The sequence below is a fragment of the Rhinatrema bivittatum genome, chromosome 5, assembly GCF_901001135.1.
Source record: "Rhinatrema bivittatum chromosome 5, aRhiBiv1.1, whole genome shotgun sequence".
In the NCBI taxonomy this organism is placed as follows: Eukaryota; Metazoa; Chordata; class Amphibia; order Gymnophiona; family Rhinatrematidae; genus Rhinatrema; species Rhinatrema bivittatum.
The window spans coordinates 344,773,037-344,790,614 of NC_042619.1; the positions used below are offsets into that span (position 1 = coordinate 344,773,037).

Consider the following 17,578-nt stretch of genomic DNA (forward strand, 5'->3'; position numbering starts at 1 on the left):
CAGGAGCAGGTTTTCGGGGTTACGCATGTAAGATAAGCTCGTAACACTTTGAAAATCCGCCCCATAGTGTTTATGGTTGTGACTATAAAGTTCAATTTTGGTCTCATCATTCCAAATTATTTTGTTCCAGAGGTTTTGAGGCTTCTCTAGGTGCTGTTTTGCTTTATTGTAAGTGGACTGTTTTGTGCTGTTAGTGCAGCCATAGCTTTTTTCTGGCAACTCTACCCTGCAGCCCATTTTTGTTCAAGTATCTCCTTATTGTGCATGCTGAAACACACACACCACTTTGTTTCAGTAGAAGTTGCTTGTGAGTTTTTCTTTCAGTATTGACAAACTTTTCCTGGCAGTTGTCTGAAACCTTTCTTGGTCTACCTGACCATGGCTTTAATATATATACCTATAACACTTTTTACATGTATTAAAAATCGTGCTGTTTTTTTCTTTAGCTTCTTCTGCATCTGACATCTCTAGCTTCCCAAAAATCTAAATGGTTTCTGCAAGGCCCTCTGGGCCCTCAGATTATTGCCTTAGGTCGTGAAGGGCCACTCGCTCAATCTACACTGGAACAAATCCAATCTCTCGATTTTCAAAATCTTCTGCATGCAAACATCGTGCCCTCCAATCATTATCTTCAGACTCTAGCATTAAGTCAGCAGACAAAGGAGAGAGTACAGTTGTGTAGGATTGCCTCTCCTATATTGCAGAGGTTATTCTGCTTTTGCCTTTCCCTGCCCCTCACTACTATAAACCTTTACCTTCTGTCCCCACGGCATCTCTATCTGCCTCAGTTTCTTCATTATTACAATCTGGGATTGATAAGTTATCTTACTCCCAAGGAAGATAACATTTTACAGTAGAAACTCCAGTTATCCCTACTTCTTAATTTCTGCCGAAAATCCAGATTCCTCAATAACCCTCCAATTAGGCTTAAGTTTAGAGCATTGGCTTAATTCCTGAACCTCTGAAAATTCGTGGGCATCTTCTTAGTCCTTTTGTATCCAATTGTCCATGTGTACGTGATACCAGCCATTTTATTTGTCCCTCTTCCTTCTGATCCATTTTTCTAGACACTCTTGACATTTCTTCACTTTATTCTAACAAATACCTCAGGAAGAAGCAATCAGAATTGTTGAAACCACTTTAGACCATAATGCTCCCCACTCAAGGATCCCTACTTCTTTCTTAATAGCTCTCACCCAACTAACAATCACTCAAAACGACTTCTCTTTTTCTTAAACCAGTACTATCAGCAAATCAAAGGTCCACCCATGAAGGCAATCATGGCTCTTTATCGCTTACCTTTACGTGGCTCACTTTGAAACCACTTATATTTTTACTTTACCATTTCAACAGTTTTTCTTCCTCTGGTTTTGTTTATATTGATGATATTTTTCTATTATGGGCTGGTATACTTATCCAATTTTAAATATTCATTGATTGGCTTAATAGCTGCGAAATAAATCTCCAATTTGAATTTCATTTACATAAATCCCAAAATTCCTTCTTAGACACTGGTTGCAGTAGGTTCCAGTTCTTTTGCGACTACTTTATTTTGAGAAACTGATTCCAGTACTTTGTTGCATTACTTTAGTTTTCACCCCTGACCATTACAAAATAATACTCTGTTCTTTAGGATAAGGCATTTATGTTCCTCTTGGTCCAACTTCATTTCTCAGTCACAGTCATTGATTACACGCTTCCGTGAAAGAAGTTACCCCTTTTGTGCTTTAAAACAGCATTTAAGTGTGTAACTTTACATCAGTAGGGATTTACTATTTATTCCTTGTTCAAAAGTCTCATCGGATTGTTTTAACCTATGTTCTCCCTTTTTTTTTTCTCTGAGAGGATAAATCAGGTTTGCCAAATTATACATCACCATTGATCGAGTCTCACACCACACCTGATGTCCCATGACACCCCAAGAATTGCCTTCTGCAGAGGCCAAAACCTTGGTGACAAATTGAATTACCTTTTTCTTCCTCAACCTCCTCTCTTGCAAATACAGGTCATCACCCCTGTCAGTCTGTCTGCTATCACTATCAATGACTGTTTGTTCACCCTGTTACGGGGAAACTTTATCCTTTGAACGCTCCTCTGATTGTACCACAGTAGGAGTGATCTACATAATTCTATGCCTGTGCCATTTTTTATTTATGTAGGCAAAACAATTCGGTCATTGAAAACAGAATAATTGAACATCGTTTGTGCCTCCACTCGGAAGCACCGCTTGCTGCCCACTGGGAGGAATTCTCCCACTTGATCACTGATGCAAGATTCTTTATACTCTAACACTGTCATCCTCCTAGCTGGGGAGGCAATTTTTCTGTTTTGCTGACCTGGAGTGAACAGCGCTGGATTTTTTAACTCAATTCTTTAATGCCCGCTGGCCTCAACAGAGAGATTGAATGGGCAACATTTGTTCTTTTTGCAGCTCTCCTTTCGCTGTGCCTGCTCTGTGTCTAGTTGGTTTAGTCTACTTTTAGGTCTGTTTTTCCAATCACTTTATACTTCCTTTCATTGGATTTATTGATTGGTCACGGTTTCATCTTCAACAGTGATGGCTTTGCACCTTGTGATGACTTCATTATTATTATTATTTATTGTTTTTGTTATACTGAGTTTCATGATAGGCATCACATCAACCCGGTTTACAAATAACAAGGAGTGTAAAGCATAACGTAACGTAAAAAACAATATTTTCAATAAGAACCTTGAACTTTAAATACAGTGAATCAGAAAAAGGGAGAGGGAAAGTTACAAAAAACAAGGAAAATAAACTTGGGATGGAAGGGGAGAAATTGAACAGCACAATATTTACATTTACTTCATGACTCTTATGATTTACTTCATGACTCTTATGATTTACTTCATTTACTTCATGACTCTTATGATTGGCTGGCTCATTTTGGTTTTTTCTTGTAAATTTGAAAGCACTACTTATATGGTCTCACCATGCAACACTATGCAATTTTGGTTGCCGCATCTCAAAGATATAGTTGCACTGGAGAAAGTACAGATAAGGGTGATCAAAATGATAAAGGGCATGGAATGACTCCCCTGTGAGGAAAGGCTAAAGAACAGGGTTGTTCAGTTTGGGGAAGACAGCTGAAGGTGATATGATAGAGGTCTACAAAATCATGAAAGGACTTGATTGTGAATCAGTCAATTACTCTCAGATAATACAAAGACTAGGGGACACTCCATGAAATTAGCAAATAACACATTTAAAACAGATTGGAGAAAATTATTTTTTACTCGATGTACAATTAAGCTCTGGAATTCATTGCCAGAGGATGTGGTTAGTGCAGTTAGAGTAGCTGGGAAGGCCTCCTTAGTGTGGCTAAAAGTATGCGTGCTATGGAAGACTGTGCATAACTGAGCAGATGAGGGAAATTTTTAGCCAAGTCCTTTTACCTGGGGAAATAACTGTTTATCTGGTTAAATGGCTTTGAAAATTGTCATTTTCTGAATGGGAAGGTCCCAGCTGTGCTTCAAAAATGTTGAAACTAGATAGCTATTGGATTGGCTATTTTGAAGCGGAGCTGGGACCTACTCGCTCAAATAAGGATATAGGGCAATTTTGTTGAATTAAAGCTCAACAAACAAGTTACTCAAGATAGCAGTTTTGTTGTATGTAAGAGGATGTGAAAAAGAGCTAAGATTTGGGTATATATGATAAGTGAAACAGTGTATATTACAGGAGGAGATGCTCTAAATAATTGACTACATGAGTTAAAATTGGTACCATAATCCTGCCACATATCCTATCGAAAATAGTTTTTTGTTTTTAAGCTTATCTTTTCTGTTGAATGTACTGTAATTGGTTTTTTTTTTAAAATCAGGTGTTAGTACAGTGTTTATGTAGCCATAAATGTTGTGCAAGAAATCTTGATAGAAATATAACTCTTCTTCGTTTTAATTTTAGGAGGATGCACAAGAGGAATTTGGTTGGAAATTGGTTCATGGTGATATATTCAGGCCACCAAGAAAAGGAATGCTACTGTCTGTTTTCTTAGGATCTGGTGCACAAATCCTTATCATGACTTTTGTCACTTTATGTAAGTCTTATGTGGAAGCCAAACAAGTCATTAAGGGAAAAAGATGACTAATTTTTCAAAAATTCTTAGATGTGTTAATATTTTAAAGTACGATATAAAATATTTCTCCATGGGCAAGCAATCAACCACACAAGGGAGTGATTTTGGCACCAAAATGGAAAAACACTGAGCTTAGAAAAATCTGGTTTTTCTGAGCATGTATGGGGTTTTCTATGTGGACAGTACCATGAATCTCCTCGGTCTTTTTTTTCTTCCACTAGTGTGAAAGGACGCATTTTTACATCCACTTCTTTTGCTTGCAGAGATTTTACTTAGTACTTTGATTAGTACTTTCATGCCTACAAGGACAAGCAAGGATGACAGTCCTCATAAGTAGGTAACATCAGAAGGAACTGCATGGAACCTTTATTTCAAAGTTTCAAGAACTTTGAGCATACTGCTACAAGTCCATGCAGGGGCCCCTTTAGTCTTATCTTTTCTGCAGAGCCCACCAATCACGAATCCTGCTTTCCTGTGCACACTCAGATTGGTCCAGATGCCTGGGTTTTGCATTCCTGCCAGCAGATGGAGACAATGATAGTTTTACTGACACTGTACTTAACCTGGTGTACAACCTGCAGTCCCTTAGTATTGCTCTATCTCCAGGAAGATGATGCAAACCTACAGTCGGAGAAATAAAAGGAAAAATAGAGACATTTTCTGGATCCTCCCAGGGGGTTGTGAAGTCCTGGTGGGGCCATCCCTCTTGGTTTGAGGTAGATAAGCAGGGGGTTGGTGACCCTTTTTGGTGGCTCACTTCTTAAGTCCGTGGAGTACACATCTAGTGGTCCAGATCCCTCATTCCCCCACGGGGCAACTTTAAGACCCACTAGCAGATCTGCACTGTTAGTCCGGAAGAACAGGGAAATACCCCTCTATTTCAAATCTCCAGGGCTGAGTGGCTGTGCTTTTTATAAAGTTGGATTTAAAAAAAAAAAAGTGTACTTTTTCCTTTCAGCAGCTTAGCCCACGGTAATTTGGGGCAACAACTTGCCTGTTCCAGTGTAAGGGTCATTGCAGCACTGTTCTCTGGGTTCCTTGGGTGAGTCATAGCAGCTAGTGAAGGGCACACAGCCCCTGCCATGTGTTAATGGCATGCGGCAAGGATTGTCACACCTGCGGGGAATCATGCGAGCTTAAATCAGAGCAGCTTGTGTTCGAGGTGTGTGACAGACAGGGAAGGTATTTCCGATGGTCCTGTTTCCTCTGTGGCTCCAGCCAGTTTTCCAAAAGTGCTGTGGAAGTTTCTCTCTGTTGTGCGGAAATGGTGCCTATTTTGGATGCGGCAGCAGGGCCATCAATCTTGGTGGGGGAGGACAGGAGATCTCCACCACAACTGTCTCCGGTTGCTGCTCGTGCCAAAGAGGATGGAAGTGTTCAGATTTGGAAGATTTTCCCCTGGACAGGGGAGGCCTAGATTTTGAAGAATCCCCCTTGGTAAAGATTTAGAAGGATTCTACACTTTACCACAGATTTTATTTATTTAATTCTTTTATATACAGACCTTTATGATAGATGTCATATCAAATCGGTTTACATGGAACTAGGGGGTAAACATTTTTATCAACCATTTAACAGTAGAACATTCAGAAGAGGCAAAGTTAATTTAACAAGGAGATCAAACTTGGGAATAGAAGAAAGAGAAGGAAAGAGATACAACCATTATAGGTAAGAGGGTTTAGCTACGTATATTGTGAGGTAGGCTTGAGATGTAGAGTTCCTAAAGTGGAACGATTATGGGAAAGCTTGGCGAAATAGCCAGGTTTTGAGTTTTTTCGAAATGTTTGTAGGCAGGGTTCCTGTCTGAGGTCCGGCGGTAAATTGTTCCAGATAGTGGGTCCTGCTATCGAGAATGCTTGTTCTTTGGCGGCGGTATGGTTTTGGTAGGAGGCGCTTGGAGAGATCCTTTGTATAATTCTCTGGGTCTGGATGAGGAGTGGAGTTTGAGGGGGATCTGGAGGTCCAACAGGTGTTTGTGGATCGTTTTGTGGATTATGGTGAGGGATTTGTGTAAGATTCTGTAGTTTATTGGTAGCCAATGTAGGTTCCTTAAGATGGGGGAGATGTGATCTCTGCGGTTTGTATTAGTCAAGACTCTAGCTGCTGCTGCATTCTGGAGCATCTGTAATGGTTTTGTGGAGGAGAGTGGAAGCCCCAGAAGGAGTGTGTTGCAGTAGTCTATCTTGGCAAAGAGCGTGGCTTGGAGGACTGTCCTGAAGTCCAGGAAGAAAAGAAGGGGTTTGAGCCTTTTTAGGACTTGCAGATTGTAGAAGCCGTCCTTTGTCGTGGTGTTAATGGATTTCTTTAAACTTAAACGATTGTCAAGGATTACTCTGAGGTCTCTTGTATGAGAGATTTGGGTTGTGGGAGGGGGCTGAAGCGAGGAGTCGGTATGGTCAGCTGAGATAATGAGCAGTTCAGTCTTGGACGCGTTTAGGACTAGATTCAGATTGTTGAGGAGTTGGTTGATATATTCTGGGAAAATTGCCTTCAATCTGAGAGTCTTTGAGAGTGACTCTTTTATGGGGATCAGGATCTGAACATTCTCTGCGTAGAGATAATGTGTTAATCTTAGGTTTGTAAGCAGCTGACAGAGGGGGAGGAGGTAGATGTTAAATAGGGTGGGGGATAAGGAGGATCCTTGAACTCCTACTGATGATTTAATGCTGGATGATTCTTTGTTGTTGGTTTTGACTTTGTAGGTTTGGTTGCTTAGGAACGAATTGAACCATCTGTGTACGGAGCCTGAAATACCGATGTCTGAGAGACGGCTTAACAGAGTAGAGTGGTTCACCGTGTCGAATGCTGCCGAGATGTCAAGAAGGGCTAAAAGAAATGCTTGACCTTTGTCTAGGCCTAAGATGATGTGATCCGTGAGGGAGAGGAGGAGGGTTTCTGTGCTGTAGGATTTGCGAAACCCGTATTGAGTAGGATAGAGAATATTGTCTTCATCTAGGAAATCCGAGAGTTGGGAACTGACCAGTTTCTCAGTGATTTTTGCAACAAAAGGAAGGTTGGAAATTGGGCTGAAATTAGAGAGATCCTGTGTGTCTAGGTTAGGTTTCTTCAGAAGAGGTTTGAGTGACGCGGAGTTTAGTGAGTCTGGATATATTCCTTGAGAGAGGGTGCAATTTATGGTGTCTGGGATACGAAGGAGGAGTTTTGTAGGTATATTATCTGATGGGTGGCTGGATGGTTTCAGTTTCTTTAGGAGGGATTCAATCTCCTTGGCTGAGATGGGTTCGAAGGTATCAAATTTGGCTCCGGTGATGGTCGGGGTGGCAGTGGTAATCTGTTGTGTGGAGGTGTTGGAGGGCAGCAGTGCTATGGTGTTTGATATTTTTTTTTACTCATGCATATGGTTTATTTGTCTGAAAGGGCAGCTGGAGGGGATGCTAGGTCCCGGTCTCGATCCAGGAGCGACTCCTGTCCAGTAAAGGATCCCAGGCCAGTAAAAAGAAAGCACAGGGAAAGCATTTACAGGGCACGGAATCTTTCTGCTCAGGCTGGGGGTACTGATGAGGACACTGAAGACTCAGAGGACCCAGATGCTCCGAAAAGAGATTCTCCAATTACAGATCAGATGCTGGATGAGGTAGACTGGGCTGAAGGATCAGAGGAGGTTCCAGTGGCTAAGTGAAATGAGCCCAAGTTGGTCTGCCTTTCCCAAAGGGAAGAGCTTTGTCCTCCCGATTCTGTCTGTGCTTCACGAGCTGGGGATCAAAGTCTCTCAGGAGGAGTCTGACCTAGAGAGAGTGGATCCCATATTGGATAACCTGCATGGACCATCAAAAACTTTTCCCTTTCATAAGAGTGAAAATGTTGGTTGGGATACTCTAGAATCCGGTTTAAGAGTTGACAGAGCAATGGCAACGCTTTATCCTTTGCTGCAAAGATGTTAGAGCTGTTGGCACTTCCTAAGGTTGATGCTTCTGTGTCGACTGCCGCTTTGAGAAATGTGCAAGATCGCAAGTTGGAGCTTTTCCTCGAATTTTTGAGGTTTTAGCTCTCAGTATTTGAGTCGTGATTTGCAGCAATTTCATGCAGACAACCTCTCTATGTTGGATGCATCAGTTGCAGGAGATGCAGGCTGTTTCGGGCCTAGCGGTGCAGCGGGCTAAATGTTAGAGGTGGCTGTGATGTACCAGGTGGATGCTCTGTATGACCTGATTGGGACGTCTTCCAGGATTATGAGGTCTGTGGTGTCAGCTAGAAGATTGTTGTGGTTACGGAATTTGTCCATGAATGTTTGGTCAGAATCTCAGTTGGGAGCTCCTCCCTTTAAGAGGAAACTCTTGTTTGGTGAAGATTTGAGGCAGATAATGAAACATCTGGGCGAGTCCTTGATGCATAAGTTGCCCGAAGAAAAGCCTAAGGGCAGGCAGTTTGTTCCTGCTAGGGCGAGGTTTAGGGATGATAGGAGATTTTGCCAAGCAAAAATTCTGTGGGGCCTTAGACAACCCATAGAGAGACTTCAGTCTTGGAGTCTCTCCTTTTGGGGTGGAAGCCATTTCAAGACTGTCCTGGGACAGGATCAGGAGGTGTGAAGTCCTCACAATGAAGCAAGGATGGTCCACTCTTCGCTTCCAGCCATCAGAGGGCATTTAGCGCTCTCTTATAAGGAGTGGGCCAAAATTACAATGGACCAGTGGGTCATAAGTGGGATAAAGTTATACATTAGAATTTGCTCGTCTGGTTCGAGATGCTTTTTTGGCTTCTCCAACCAAGCGGGTGGCTGTTCGAGAGATGGTAGACCACTTATGCTAATTAGGGGCTATAGTTCCTAAGAACATAAAAAAATGCCATACTGGGTCAGACCAAGGTTCCATCAAGCCCAGCATCCTGTTTCCAACAGTGGCCAATCCAGGCCAAAGGAACCTGGCAAGTACCCAAAAACTAAGTCTAGTCCATGTTACCATTGCTAATGGCAGTGGCTATTCTCTAAGTGAACTTAATAGCAGGTAATGAACTTCTCCTCCAAGAACTTATCCAATCCTTTTTTAAACACCGCTATACTAACTGCACTAACCACATCCTCTGGCAACAAATTCCAGAGTTTAATTGTGCGTTGAGTAAAAAAGAACTTTCTCCGATTAGTTTTAATTGTGCCCCCTAGTCTTTCTACTATCCGAAAGAGTAAATAACAGATTCACATCTACCCGTTCTAGACCTCTCATTTTAAACATCTCTATCATATCCCCCCTCAGCAGTCTCTTCTCCCTGTTCCTCGGGAGAAGCAAAGAACAGAAAGGTACTCCATCTATTTCATGGTTCCCAAGAAGGAAAGAATGTTTTGGCCTATTTGGATTTAAAAAAAGTAAATGCAGCTCTCAAGGTTCCTCATTTCCACATGGAGACTTTGAGGTCAGTCATGGTAGTATGCAAAGGACCATTCTTGGCTTCTCCCTGCTTGTTAGAGGCATATCTGTATTTCACCATAAGGCTGGAGGACCAGAGATTCTTGAGGTTCATGGTCCTAGGGGAACTATTTCCATTTTGGGCCCTTCCCTTCGGCTTGGTGATAGCTCCTCAAACTGCCACATTATGAAAAGTTGGTGCATCCATATCTTGACTGGCTTATTTGGGTGAAATCAGAGGACCTATGTTGGTAGTCAGTGCAGAAAGTACTGGGGCATCTGAAGTCTCTGGGATAAGTGGTGAACCTGACAAAAAGCCATCTAGAGCCTTCCCAGACCCTGGAGTATCTGGGGGTTTGGTTTGACATCCTTGTGGAGAGTATTTCTTACAGAAGAGAGGTTATTGAAATTGCAGAGTCAGGTTTGACATCTGCTAGAGCTGCCAGTGCTCAAGGTCTGGGTCTATCTGCAGGTCTTGGGCTTTATGGCATCGACATTGGAGCTAGTGCAATGGGTGTTCGTGCATATGTGGCCTCTTCAGAGGGCTCTTCTCTCCCACTGGAATCTGTCAGAGGAGTTTCATCTACTCCTACAGTGGGAAGGCAAGGACACTTTTTTCAAAGTGGCTTATTCGTGCCAATCTCTAGTGTGGTGAAGAACTGGATGTTCAGAATTGTGTGATAGTCACAACCAATACCAGTCTTTCCAATTGGTGGGGGGGGCGGCAGTGTGTGCAGGGCCAGTGGTCGAAACAGGAAGCCTCATGGTCTATCAATCGGGTAGAGACGAGAACAGTAGTTTCTTGTTACTTGCCTTTCTTCCATGGTTACGTGAATGTCCAGTGAGGGTTCTCTCAGACAATGCTATGACAGCATACATCAACCATCAAGGCAGGACCAAAAGTCAGGCAGTAGCTCGAAAGACCCAGAGGTGATTCTCTTGGTGGAGCAGCACTTGAAGCAGTTAGTAGCATCCCACATAGCCAGGATAGACAATGTTGGCGGATTTACTCAGACAATTGGACCCTGGGGAATGGGAGCTGTCTGAGGTGGCGATGCATCTCAGTCACAGGAAATGGGGGGGAGGGTATCCCCATATGGACTTAATGGCGATTAGACAGAACACCAAGGCGACTCAGTTTTACAGCTGCCGAGATACTGTGCAGTAGGAATCGATGGTCTACTTTTCCATGGCCTCGAGGAATTTTCCTTTCTTATAGTAGTTTTTCTAGTGGCTATTTGCTCAGACCAGGAGAATCATGGAAATCCAAGCTTTATCGTGAGGAGATCCTTTTCTTCAGATCTCAGATTTGAGGGTATTACGCACAGTGCCCTCTTTTCTGTCAAACGTGATTTCAGAGTTCCATCTTAGTCAAACAGTGGAGCTTCCAGCTTTGGAATCCTCCTCGCCTCATGCAAAAGAGCTTAGTATCTTGGATGTAAGGTGAGCTTTATTACATTATCTGAAGGTTACTAATGATTTTCATACTTTGGATCATCTCTTTGTACTATGTAGTGGTCCAAAGAAAGGAGGCAAAGCATTGAAAGCTACAATCACATGGTGCCTGAGGGTGTGAGGGCTCACTCTACTTGGGCTCAGGCAACCTCTTAGGCAGAATCGCAACAGGTGACTCCACAGGAAATTTGCAGGGCGGCAATTTGGAAGTCACACACTTTCACCAGGCATTATTGTTTGGATGTCATGGCTCCAACTTCCATGACACTCTGGGTCCCACCCAGTTTAGGGGAGCTTAGATACATCCCAGGAGTCTGGATTAATCTGGGTATGCCCAGGAAAGGAAAATTGGTATTTAACCTGCTAATTTTTGTTCTTGTAGTACACCAGATCAGTCCAGACAGCTGGGTTTTGCCTCCCCTGCAGCAGATGGAGACAGAAGTTTTTATCTGACACTGCCCTTAAGTTGAGGTGCCAACTGCAGCCCATCAGTATTGAATTGTACCCAAGCCAGATGAAAGGAATACAACTCACCTATGTACAAATTTCCTCCTGAACGAGCAGAGGGAAGAATAAACTTGGAAACTGATTGAGAATTGTTACCCGCTCAACACGCCTGCACGGGACCAGAACCTGAAGCCAAACACTGAACGAGCGACTCTCGTTCAGTGTTTGGCTTCAGGTTCTGACCCAACCTGGGTGGGAGTCTGGACTGTGGTGTACTACAGGAATGAAAATTAGTAGGTAAGTACCAATTTTCCTTTCCCCATATGTACCCGGATCAGTCCAGGCAGCTGGGATGTACCAAAGCTTTCTTACAGAGGGTGGGCTCCCGAGAGTCCCGCTTGAAGCACCCTGTCACCAAAGCCCCCCTGCTTTTGGGGCCTGGACATCAAGACAGTAGTGCTTGGCAAATGTATGCAAGGACTTCCAAGTAGCTGCCCTACAGGTTTCCTGAGGCAAAACCTGTTGTCACTCAGCCCAAGAGGCTGCCTATGAGCAGGAAGAGTGGGCATGAAGCCAGACAGTCACCGGCCGACCATTTGCGATGTACACAGAGCTAATGGCCTCCTTCAACCACTGAGTAATAGAGGCCCTTGATACTTTTTGCCCTCGCCTCTGACCGCTCCAGAGCACAAAAAGCTGGTCAGACAGGCGGAAACTGTTGGTAACCTCAAAGTACTGTAACAACGCCCGCCTCACATCCACAATTCCCTTGACTAGGAGGTTGGAGGATCTGAAACAAGGAAGGGAGCTCCACAGACTGATTCAAATGGAAAGATGTCATCACCTTAGGCAGGAAAGAGGGGAACCGTTCTTAAGGACACTTCCGAATCTGTAATCCTCAAGAAGGGTTCGCAACGAGAGCCTGAAGCTCCGACTCCCGCCGAACCGAGGAAACAGCCACCAGAAAGACTACCTTCAAAGTGAGACCCTTTAACGTCACATGCTTCAACCGCTCGAACGGTGAAGCACACAAGGCCCTCAAAACCAGATTGAGGCTCCAGGAAGAACAAGGATTTCAAACGGGAGGATGGAAATGTCTCCCCACCCCCCCCCCCACCCCCCCCGAAGGAAGAGAGCCATGTCCGGATGAGATGTCAAATGAACGCCTCGTACAGGCCCCCGAAGGGAACCTACATCCGCCACCTGAACTCGGAGGGAATTAAAGGATAACCCTTTCAAGAGACCATCATGCAAAATGGCCAAGACATCACCCATGGAGGCATGGGTCGTGACCACCCCGTGGTCCATACACCAGGACTCAAAAACACCCCAAACCCTGACATGCCAGGAAAGTAGAGGTTTTCTGGGACTGCAAGAGTAGTATTCACCGCCTCTGAATAACCGTTATTCCTTAGTCACACCTCCTGAGGAAAATTGTTTTTTACCAGCTAATTTTCATTCCTGTAATATCACAGATCAGTCCAGAGACCCATTCATGTAGTAGGGAAGAGTCTCCCGCTCATTCTGATGGTCTGTATATAGTATAGAATTGTTGGACGCTTTCAGTGCTGTTCTCTTGATTTGGTTTTGGGAAATGAGTTTCCATTTTTGGGGTAATTTCACCTTCCACCTGCTCATTGGAAGGAAGAGGTTATAGTTTTGTTTGGCTTGGATACAGGTCAGTACTGACTGCAATTGGCACACTAGGTAAAGTGTCAGTAAAACTGTCTCCATCTGCTGGCAGGGATGCAAATCCCAGGAGTCTGGACTGATCTGAGGTATTACAGGAATGAAAGTTACCAGGAAAGAATCAATTTCCATTTTTGGGATCCTTCAATTTCCTAATTCAGCAGGAATGACTTAATCACATACAGTTTTATTCTTCCCTTTTTAGTCATCCTTAAGTAGGCTTTTTGGTGATTAAGTTTCCTTTCCTTTTGTGGTGCCTGTGCAGAGCACTGGTATACAAATAGGCCTCGACCACTGATCGGTCATTGAATCCTTAGATTTTTTTTTTTTTTGTATTAACTTTTCATGTAATTCTCCTAATGGACAAATCTATGAGCAGCTTCATATTGAGATGATTTGCCAACGTATTGTAAACTCCAGGAAGGTAAGTACTTGGAGAATAGTTCTTAGAGATTCCTGGCAAAGTGTCCAGGACCCTGGTCCCACTTATTTGTTGACATAGAACATTGCCACTTGGTGGTTGACTTGCATCAGAATTCTTTTTCCCACATGTCAGATGGCTTATAGTTCCAAGAGGTTGATCTGAAACAGGCATTCTGTCACCAACCAGATCTCCCAAGTTTGGAAGGAGTCTGTGTGCATGCCCTACCCCCCTGGTGGACACATCCATTGCTAATGTTACCCAATGAGGCATAATTTGAAAAAGGAGTATCTATCTCCAGGACCGTTGGATCTAGCCACTAGATCCTTTTCATCTCATTATCTAAAGAGAACTCATCCACATTGTCAGAAGACTTGGAATAGCTGTTTCAAACACATATTGTCGAAAGGGCTAGTAGACTATCACACATTGCTATGCTCTGGCTGACCTCCAGATCCCAGACTCTTTCAAGGCTCATCTAGTAAGAGTCATTTCTACCTCAGTGGCTCAAATAAGAGCCCTGTCCATTGAAGACAGCTGCAACGGTCTTCACGTCACACCTTCGTGTCCCATTATTGTCTAACTATCTCTCCAGAAGTGACAGTAGCTTTGGGTAAGCCGTTCTGCATAGCCTGTTCACCAATTAGCCCACTTTGCATGGTGGTCTGGGGTTTCTTTTTTATTATGTGCTCCACTACAACCCTTGGCTTTCCTCATGCCGTGGCTAATTCAGTCCGTCTTGCTGACAGAGAAAGCAAGTTTGTTTAACATAAATAGTTATCTTTTGACAGCAGGATGAATTAGCCATGTTTAATACACACCTGCCTCCCTGGATAGTTGACTATCTAACAAACTAAGCGCCACAATGAGGTGCTATCGAACCAATGTGTACGCAGGACCTCCTGTGCATGCTGAGTAATAAGTTTACTGAGCTAGAGAGAGGGGTCTGTTTGGCACCATCAGATGTTCTCATCCATGTTGTCATTCCTAATTTATCCTGCTGTCCTACAGAGAACCCAGTTTTCGGTAAGCAAAGTTGCTTTCAAAGCTCTTAGGGGGATATATGTGTACATTTAGTAGGGTTTTGTTCATCTTAATCTGTTTTGCTTAATCTGAATTGAAGCAATATAATTGAAGATGTTTTTCTTCTTTTTGTAGTTTTTGCTTGCCTTGGGTTTTTGTCACCTGCTAACAGAGGAGCTTTAATGACATGCGCTGTTGTCTTATGGGTACTGCTTGGAACTCCAGCAGGTTATGTTGCTGCCAGATTCTATAAATGTAAGTCAAATATATTTAAACTTATAACATGAATAGAATGGGGAATGAAATATAAATAAATTGAATACAATATTCAAATTGTAATATATTGAAGGCTTATATAAAGTATAAACTCATATGGCATAAGCAATATGCAGACCACACAAAGGAGAACTCGCAGGTAAACCTCAGATAATGCTGTATGAATTCATTTGTATACAGTACTATGTTTTATTATTTGGACATTGTATATTTATCTGTTTATTCATAATGTATTCCCCCTTGCTTTGCATTACCTGCTATTGCCTGCAGTGGGCTTACCTCTGTTTGCTGTCCATTTCTTGACCCATATTTTTTTTTTCTTTCCTCCATCAGCTGTTCTCCATCTCCCCGTCTTTTCCCCTTAGTGTTCCCCCTCTCTTGCCATGTGCCCTTTCAGGTTCCTCCCCACTTTCAGTTCTTCAGCATGTTTCTTCCCCTCCTCTCCCCCTGACCCCAGATCACAGTAGGCTAGCAGTGCAGAAACAAAGTAGGCAGCTCTTCTGGTCCCTATGGCCACTCCTCTTGTGCTTCCTTTCCAGACAGGAAGTGTGTGGGTCCTGGGGTGGAAGCAGCTATAGGGACCTGAAGAGGTCGCTCTGCTGCTGCTTTCTGTTATGCTATTGCAAGGGAGGAGGAGGAGGAAGAGAAGCACAGGGTGGCTTCGGTCCTGCTACAGCCACTCATTCTTCCTACAGTCTTTAGTTGGACTGTTGTGGAAAAAGTGCAAGTATGATGTAACTGTGAGGTAGTACTCTATTGCATGGTACAAATGACATACGTTTTAAAGCAACATCAGCACACCCAAACTTAAATTTGTAGGACTTTAAGCGCATCAGTTGACACATCGGGCTGTGGGACTTCTGGGTTATTTTGTTGCCTTTTTATCCAACCAAGAAATGATGTAGATCAATGATCTTCACAATTTTTCAACTAGGGGCCACTTTGGCAAAGGAATTTCAATGTGAGAACCAGAATTATTGCCAAAGTAGCTGATACCATGGGGAAGGTGGGTCTCCCTTCAGTGATGCAATCAGCCTGACTGCTTCAGTACATTCATCATGACTTGTGTAACTAAAACGGTCTATTTCCCAACATCCTATCTTTCTCGCCTTTAGACTATCTCACCCACACATTTTTCCCCATCCCATTTCTCTCAACTTGCTATCTCCCCCCAGCTCCTTTCCCCCAAAACACACTCAACCAACCCAATCACAGCCAGTCTCAATCTCCATCTACCTCTCCTGCCAGTTCATCTCCATCCTGTACCCCCATTCCTATCCCCATAAGAACATAAATTCTATGCTGGGTCAGAACAGGGGTCCATCGAATTTAGTATCCTATCTTTGACAGCGACCAGTCTAGGTCACATGTACTGACAAATCCATAAAGTAGGTCTAGGAACAGCAATAGCTACCTGGCTAATGTTAGACTAATCCTCAAGGAATTATCCAAACTTTTTTTAAGCTATGCTAGTCACCTTGACTGGCAACAGATTCCACAATTTTATTGTGCGCTGAATGGAAAAGTACTTTACCAGTGGCTCTCAACCTTTTTTTGGCCGGGACACACCTGACAGATGGTTCTCACATGCATGACACAGTGAACATGTGACCATCACAGGGCTAAATGTAAACATGCACTCTGCATCCACAGGAATCCCCTCAACCCCCAGCAATGAGCACAGAGCAGATCTAGGGCATTACCCTGTACAACTCGCCATACAAAAAAGATATTCTGGTTCTGATGACATCCCAGTAAAAGCAAAACAAACTCCTTTTACTACCAGGCAAAACAGCCTTCCTTATGAAAAGACAGTAATTTACCACTAATGCATATCCTATTGAGAACACAGCAAATAAGATTAATACAATTGCCTACATGCTAGTAAAATACCTCACCTCGGTCACACACACAGAACCGACCTTCACCAAAGTACAGAAAGACCACGCATTATAAATATGGAGATAGAAACTGGAATGGAAAACCAAAAAAAGCCACTCTGCATGCAGTGTGAACCTGGAGAAATGGAAAGAGAAATATAGCACCTAACAGACTCTCAGGATCTTCAATAATGCACAGAAACTAATCTGCACAAAGTTACACCTGTATTATGGAACACACTCAAACAGTAACAACCCATCTAAGAAATACAACTATTAAACCAGGCCCTAAACACTAATAAATTTCCTATTGGAAAAACAGAATAAGCCAAGCTGCTATAGAGCCCCACACAGAAATAATTGTAAAGCTTTACTAATAAATGTTACAAAACAGCTGCTGAACAGAATAATATCCAACAATTAAAAATTCATTAAAATTATTAAAACATGTCCAAATATCAATAAATATTTCAAAACAGCAGACATCGCATAATACCCAATAATTAAAATGGCAGTCAATCAAGAAAAATAACCTTAAAAAGCCACCTTTACTTACCCTCTCCAGCAACTCTCCTACTCCTTTCCCTTCCAGGCCAATAGCACTCACCAGAAACAGCAAGGGCTGCTGAAGCTCTGTCCTCACAGTCCTCTTCCTTAGCGCCCCACAACCAGTCATCACCCCCCCCCCCCCCCCCCAAATTAGACCCCACACCAGTCATCTTCCTGACCAGTCTCTCTCTCTCACACATACACATCACCAGCCTGACCAGTCTCTCTCTCTCTCTCTCAATCACACACAAATGCTCTCGCACCCATTTACACCAGCTCTTACCCAGGCTTCCATTCACACCAGCTCTCACCCAGGCATCCTTTTGCACCCATTCACACCCACTCACACCAGCTCTCACCAAAAACTTCTTTCACTGCAGGGAT

The 17,578-nt window shown here is 43.2% G+C and overlaps 1 protein-coding gene across 2 annotated transcripts in view; it reads left to right on the forward strand.

The window, feature by feature from the left end:
* The window catches only part of TM9SF2 (transmembrane 9 superfamily member 2), a 121,520-nt gene that overhangs the window by 61,848 nt on the left and 42,094 nt on the right, over nt 1–17,578 (forward strand). For both annotated transcript variants that reach the window (XM_029604499.1, XM_029604500.1), the window contains exons 10-11: nt 3,926–4,058; nt 14,625–14,744. In XM_029604499.1, coding sequence (XP_029460359.1) covers nt 3,926–4,058; nt 14,625–14,744 — 253 coding nt within the window. The remainder of the gene's footprint in view (nt 1–3,925; nt 4,059–14,624; nt 14,745–17,578) is intronic.